The sequence below is a fragment of the Vigna angularis genome, chromosome 6 (genome assembly GCF_016808095.1).
Source record: "Vigna angularis cultivar LongXiaoDou No.4 chromosome 6, ASM1680809v1, whole genome shotgun sequence".
Lineage (NCBI taxonomy): Eukaryota > Viridiplantae > Streptophyta > Magnoliopsida > Fabales > Fabaceae > Vigna > Vigna angularis.
Genome location: NC_068975.1, coordinates 1,873,747 through 1,881,382, shown reverse-complemented (window position 1 = coordinate 1,881,382; position 7,636 = coordinate 1,873,747). Strand labels below are relative to the sequence as shown.

Sequence of the window (7,636 nt, the reverse complement as noted above, 5' to 3'; positions counted from 1 at the left end):
ACAATTCAATCTAATAGACTCACGTGAATTTTTCTCTCTTCTCTCTTCTTACAATTGTAAGCTTGTATATCAATGAAGCTTGAAAGTGTTTCTTGCTTAATTTTTTCTTCTCTTTCTTAAATATTCTCTTTTGAGTTTGTGTGCTTGAGCTTTTTTACGATGTTGTTCTCTTGACCTTGTTCTCTATATCTAATTCTCTAAATTCTTTTTTTTGAATGATCTTCTATTTAAAGGCTTTTAAAATAGATATCCGTTAGAAAGCGCTTTGCCTTGATCTTTGAGTCTTATTAGTCTTGTTGAATGCAGCAACCATTGGTTAAAGTCAACTTTTTAGAGTAGACTTGCTCCTTCAGTACTTTGACAAAAGTAGGCAGCACGATTATTCTTGCATGGCTTTTAATGAAAAGAACATTTTGTGGATGTCTTCTTTGTGTCTAACATCCACTTTTGATTTGTGTAGGATGAAGTAGGTGGATGCATGTAATAGGCAATATGCACAAAGTAGAGTAGATGTGCATGCAACAGATATGTCATTTCTCTTATTACTTTTGTTGTTTTTAAACATTAAGCATTTAATGACATTTAATGCATGTTCAAAAAACAAAGTACATTTTATGTTTTCTACGGTTCAAGTAGGTTTTTATCGTTTAAGCTCTTTACTAAGATACCAAGCAATTGATGAAGACGTCATCGTTGGATGAAGCATATCGTTCAACACATGGTATTGTCTAGCCTATGTAAACGCTTCTTTAAGTTTTTCTCTCTTTTATTCAACACAAGTGTTTGGAATATCGTTTAAGACCTTTGGTGGACTTTTAAAGACATCTTTTGACACTTTCATTTATTAAGATATATCGAGAGTGCATTTGATCATCGCTTAATGATGTATCACACTTGTTGCATTGAACAAGACTCTCATTGATGCATTAAATAATGAAACCGTTTAGTGGTGCGTTTGTTCAATACATTGGTGTTTTTAGTAAGGCTTTCCTTAAGATGTTTAGTTTTTTCAGAGCATTTTCACAAACCATTTATAATCTGGTTGTATTCCTTTAGTAATAACATTGTCATATACTCATTTCGTTTATTGTTGCTTGTTAAACTTCAAAACTAATGAGGGTGTTTAGACAGTTCATTCTTATAAACGATTTTGTCTTAACCGTAGGAAGGCTCCCGGGTACAAACTTCTTGACTAAATGTGAAGATTTGAGTGTGAAGGAGTGGGTGCTGAGTTTTAGGAAGTAATTGTTAGGTGTGTGCATGATAGTTTCTAGATATTCCGAGGGAATAAGCGGTTCCTTTGAAACCATAATTTAAGTGCCTCATTATGGGTTGTTAGAAAATAAGGTCACATTACGAACTCATTATATGGTTAGGTTGTGACTTTTGGAGAAACTGTTTTATTATTAAGGTTAGGAGGATGTGTATGCTTTTCTCTCTCGAAACTAAAAATTTATGTTATTGTCTTGCATTACCAACATTCTTGGAATCACATACCTCTTCGGGTTGCCAATATGTTAGTAGTTTTTCAAAATAGAGGGCCTTGTTTCATGTGTATTGGTTGCTTTCCTTGCTCTTGGCCATGTATTGTTAACCATGAGTGAAGGTGAGGGGTGACTGAAACTATGGTAGTAGGGAGTGAGAGTTGGGTTGTTGTTATAGTTGTGGAGGAGCAAACCAATAACGACATGGGTGGTTAGTTCACCCTTAGCTATAATAGGGAGGTTGGTTTTGGATTTTAGGAGGGGTGTAAGTTTTGCGGTAGTTAACGTGAGAATTGGAGGGCATGTGATTGCCCTTGGAATTTGGCTTTGGGAGTAGGGCTTTGGTTTAATGTGAAGGTAGCCTTTGTCATGGAAATATATGATTCAAAGTGGTTGTGGGTCGTGTGTGTATGATTGCATGGAAGAGTAAATTATGTTACATGAAAATAAGGAGAAAAGGGTGTGAGGCCATGATGTTGAGGTGACATTTATATAGGATATAAATTATGCATGAAAAGAGTGGTGGTGAAGTAACATGAAATGTAGGATGATAGTTGTATAGGTTTAGATAGTGGTGGGGCCATGAAGAAATTTATAAATTATAGGATGGAGTTTCATGAATGGGTGGAGTGCATGCTAGGATTGTGTTAAGGACTTAACGACTGAGATATAAGTGTTGTATTGATGTTTATTCTGTTAGCTCACCCTTGTTTGTTTGTGTTTGTGTGATAATCGTATAACTCATGTTGTTATACGAGAACAATTGATTATATAGATGTACCGATTGATGAGTAAAACGATGATGATTAACGAGTGTTGGAAACTTTTGGGTTATTGAACAATTTTATATATAAGTTAATTGTAATGAGTTTCGTGATTATTTAATTTAATTTAGATTATATGAATAAGATTGTCTTTTTATTTCAAATTAAAATGGTTTTTAAAAAGGTTTTATAACTTATTTGTGACATCCAAAATTGGGATGTTACACATTCCACCTTTTTCTTTAACTTGGCATTCTCTTGCCTCAACACATGCATCTCCTCAACGATATTTTGTTGTTGTTATATTTAGTAAAATCCCGCTACATCTCTAAGAACATAATCATATCTTGTGAAACTTGGTTGACCTCCTTAACTTTAGTCATCTTGCTCTTTGTAGACACCATACAATCTTTCTTCACATAATACACATCAATCATGGATGCCAAAATATTCTTACAAAACCGAATATACCATGAAAAAATCATCATCAACCATTTACCATCACAAACATATAAAGAACTTTTATTTCCTATAATATAATAATTTAACATTATAAAATTCAAAAAAGAAAATATTTATGTCTAAACCAAATTATTATTAGTTTAATTTTTTTTTATCAATGTGTGATTTCATTTAGTTGGTGTACTTTAATATTTATTAATGTATGAAGAAAACATTTTATTATAATTTAGAGAAATTAATGTATAATTATTTTTTATTATAATTTAGGGAGAGAAAATAAAAAAACATTTAAAATATTTTTAAACTTTAATATTTGTGTTTTTTATAATTTTTAAAAATGTTTGTTTAGTTCATAAATGTGGATGAGATAATGAAATACATCTTCATAACCCGTCCATCATACAATCTGAAGTTACTTTGAAATTTAGAAATATATTATAAATTATCTAGATTAAAAGTTTTTTTTTATAAAAAAGAAAAAAGTTTGTAATTGGAAATTCAATATTGACTTTTGACTTTCATATTATACAATTGGAAGTCAAATTTGACTTTCAAGTTATTGTTTTAGGCTGTATAATTCAATATACATTTTTAACGTTTTAGTTTCCACAATCATATGATTTCTAAATTGCATAATTTGAAAATAACTTTAACAAAAAAAATTAATATTCATAACGGTGAAGACGAAAAGCACGGGAGTGGCAAAAGAAATTCCTGACCGAATGTTTGAAAGAAACCGAAGCCCGGCCCAAACACGACGACAATTCACACAAAGTGTTCATCGAAAACCTAGTTAGTGCTCTTTCTGTCTTTGTCTTGGCTCTGTTCTCTCTCCATAGCTCTCCGCACCCTGCAGATCTCGATCTGCAACAATGACTTCCAGAAAATCCGACAACCCCCACTCTGGCGACGGCGCAAGTCCCGGGTTTGCTCCTTTCACCATTCGTTGTTGTTCTCATTCAGTTTCACTCTTCTATTCTCACTTTCCCTTTTTTCTGCAGGAAAATCTTCATCGGAGGGTTAGCCAAAGAAACCACCCTAGGTCATAAAACCATACACTTTCTTTGATTTTTTTGATTTTCTTATATTCGATTTCTTAGTTTCCATCTGCTTTTGTTAATTTTTTTCGATTCATATCGTTCATCTTCTCTGATTCGATTTGCTAAATCCTGTCAGAAACGTTTGTGAATTACTTCGAAAAGTATGGCGAGATAACGGACTCCGTTATCATGAAGGACCGTCAAACGGGTCGACCCAGGGGGTTCGGGTTCATCACCTATGCGGATCCCTCCGTCGTTGACCAAGTCATTCAGGAGAACCACATCATCAGCGGCAAGCAGGTACTCTTTTTTCTTCACTCTTTTCCTGCGTTTTGGGACAAGAAACCCACGGTTTTGATCCTTTCTTGGTGTTTTACTCCTCCCAGGTTGAAATCAAGAGGACCATTCCCAAGGGTTCGTCGCAGGCTAATGACTTCAAAACCAAGAAAATCTTCGTCGGCGGTATTCCAACATCAGTATCTGAAGGTCCAATTCTCGTTCACATAATACTAATAGTTATTATCACTTCGTTTATCCATTATCCATGTTTATGTTGTTTTAGATAAAAACATTTCGGGGAAGACCTAATTTTGATCACACATGTTCATCATAGAATTTTGCACTAAAGGTTACACATGCTATGCTTGATTTGAGTTCACGTTCAGTTCGTTAACTGCAGTGAAATGTGAGAGTAGAGTTTGAACGTGTCTTGGAAAGAGGGATTGGGGTAAAACGCACATGCACTTAATCTTCTAAAATAATGGTGGAATTTTAAGTAACATAACAATTATAGTCACTTTTCTATCTATTATTTGTTCCCATTTCCTTTTTTTTTAAAAAGAGATCAACCTTAATTTTGACAATACGGAATTCAGCTCGTGACAAAAATCTTAGCATGTTTTTTGGCAACACTAGAAATTAAGCGCTGAATATAACAATTTAAGCCATATTATAAATGTTTACAATTTAAGCACATGACACTTGGTGTCTGAAAAAACATTGAACGTGAATGATTTAATTAGGTTTTGTGTTTTTAGGGGACTAGGGTGAGAATTTTGCTTTCTTGGGGAGTGGTGATGTGTCTGGTGTAGAATTTAGCTTGGATGATCGGGTGTTTACATCTTTATTGGTTCTATGGAACTTATTGTTTGTTTTGATTTATATTTGTTTTGTGCATTGCAGATGAGTTCAAGAACTTCTTCTCCAAGTATGGGAAGGTGGTAGAGCATGAGATTATACGGGACCACACCACAAAGCGATCAAGGGGGTTCGGCTTTATAGTATTTGATAGTGAAAAGGTTGTGGATAATATTTTGGCAGATGGGAACATGATTGATATGGCTGGTACTCAGGTGAGCTGTGTTTGGTTCTTTAGGATATTTCACGTGTTTGAAAATTGATGTGGTAGTTGCTAAGGGGAGGTAGGTGGTCTGTTTCCACGGCAAAAGATTTTGTTCTGAAAGAGTTTTGCTTCTAGATGATTTATTGTGTGAATGCATGCTTTCGTTACTAAATTATTGGTATTGCTGGACTTAGAGGGTGAGGTTGCTTCAGGTTTATTTTTTGTCCGTGCATCCCAGGCAAAATAAAATTGTGCTTATAAATAAACCTAGGTTGACTCACTTCTTTGTTGTAGGTTGAGATCAAGAAGGCTGAACCAAAGAAATCCTCAAACCCAGCTTCTCTTGCTCCGTTTGCTAGTGACTCTAGGGCACGTTCTTACAATGATGGATTCAGTGGATTTGGTGATTCTTATGGAAGTTTTGGCGGAAGTGGGTATGGTCCTGGTTCTTATAGGTCACTTGGTGGAGGGTTTGGGGGTAGGCTTGGTGATTATGGTGGGTATGGGGCCGGAGATGACTTTGGTGGTAGTTTTGGGGGCTATGGTGGTGGTGGTGCTGGGGGCTATGCTGGCTTTCGAGGAGAATCATCATTTGGCTACTCTAGTCGCTACGGATCGTACATGGGTGGTCTTGGTACTGGTTATGGCAACAGTGGGTTAAGTGCATATGGACGAGGTGTTGGGGGCTATGGGAGCTATGGTGGTCCAGGAACTGGTGGGGGCTATGAAACAGGCCCGGCTGCTGGTTATGGTGGAGCTGGAGGTGGTGGAGTGTATCCCAGTAGGGGAAGCTATGGTGGCAGTAGTCGTTACCATCCATACACAAGATAGTTTGATTACTAAGCTTTGCAGTAGAATTTGCATGCAGGTTTAAGCATTTTCTAGACACAAAGCACTTACTGCAGGTGACCACTATCTAGAAGTCAGAAGAGCCACTAGCATGTCTGTTTATCTAATGCTTAGACAACCGAAGGTAGAAACAACATCAGTCTAGAGCTTCCCGAGCATCATCAATCTAGAGATTCCCATCAGTTATCAGCCTATACGATTTTAGATAGGCACATTGTGCTTTTGTGATATTCAGATGTTTGCAAGTTAGTCTGTCACAATTCTGGATATAATATTTAGTTAGAATCGTGGTGGAGTTGTGTGATTGTGTATTATTGTAGGTCATACTAGAAATTTGTTTGAAAGAGTACTTGTTCTCCATCTTTCCTTAAGTTGTGTTTGGCTAGCGTTAAAGATGCTGACTCAACCTTTTCAGGTAAAACTAGTTGATGCAGTTGCTGTGATTTAGTTACATGCCTAGTTAGATCATATCCATGAGATAGATCTTAATTAGTCTCGACAGGGTTCTCATGTCACTCTTCTTAAGGGCTCTTTTGACAGCATTCCGTGTTAGCATTCGGAAATTGGATCAGAGAGGCAGATTACTAATATGAACTCTTTCTCTAAGACCCTTAAGATGTTAAGTAGATATTTCTCCATGTACAGAGGGGAGTAAATTCAGAAACTACATGACGTTGCCAGTTAGACATTTTATATCCTGTGATTCTACTACTACCTCTGCACTTAAAGATGAGGAAAGTTAACTAGTTTCAAACTTCTCAAGAATATTAAATCATTTAATATTGTCATTTTAATATAATAAATAAGTATTTTATTCTAAATTATCCTCAATTGTATATTTGGTGGTGCTTAGTGTTAAAGATAAGGGTTGAGTCCGGAGGGAGTAGTGTGTGCATTTGGTTTCTTGGACATAGTCTGGGGGAGCTTGATGAGAAGTAGTTTTAGGTGCTTACCAATAAGCATCTGTATTTTAAAGTGATACACAGGTTGTTTGGTTTGGATATATTATCAGTGTGTTTATGGATGATGGTACTAACTACTATTCATAGCCCCCTTCAACCCTTTAACAAACATACACCTTTTCATCCTGGAATACGGCTAGCACGAACAATGACTCGTGATTTCATTTAACTCTTGTAGTCAGAGGTCACTGATAATAAATTTGTTCACTCATTCATTCTTAAATTGTTGTGGAGTTAAAAGAGACTACCACTAGACCGAATTTGGTGTTTTCAGAGGCTGTTGGATTGGCTGTCACCCATCCTGGTTTACTGTTTAGAAGCTCATTTCCTCCCACCTTTTAAATAAATGTCTTGTAATTAAATTGCGTGTAAATCACAATTGAGAAACTGGTTTGTGTTCTTATTTCTTACCATATGTTTTAATATATTTTAAATACTAACCCCCAAAATTGAAAGCAATAGTAATTTTTTGTAAGTTGGTAAGAAGTTGGATTTCCCTCCGTGAAAATTAGTGAATTTGGAATGCTTCAGACGGCCGTTAATATAGATAAATACTTTGAAGATATTAATCTAGCTACATCTGAGGTTACATACACGAATTAGTAAGGATTTTAGTTTTTAAATTATATGTTGTACTATTTTTAAAGTAGTAGCCTTTTTAGAATTTATATTCTGCAGTGTGTGGTAGTTATACCTTTTAAACATTTTAATGAAAATGTTTTAGGTTTAATTA

At 35.4% G+C, this 7,636-nt stretch overlaps 1 protein-coding gene across 1 annotated transcript; it reads left to right on the top strand.

Moving 5' to 3' along the window:
- The first annotated feature begins 3,484 nt into the window (after positions 1–3,484).
- Positions 3,485–6,334, top strand: LOC108343235 (uncharacterized). Its single transcript, XM_017581376.2, has 6 exons — positions 3,485–3,635; positions 3,712–3,752; positions 3,887–4,050; positions 4,137–4,236; positions 4,933–5,102; positions 5,387–6,334. The coding sequence occupies exons 1-6, from the start codon at positions 3,583–3,585 to the stop codon at positions 5,921–5,923; spliced, it is 1,065 nt and encodes a 354-aa protein (XP_017436865.1). The 5' UTR covers positions 3,485–3,582; the 3' UTR covers positions 5,924–6,334.
- The last annotated feature ends 1,302 nt before the right edge of the window (positions 6,335–7,636 follow it).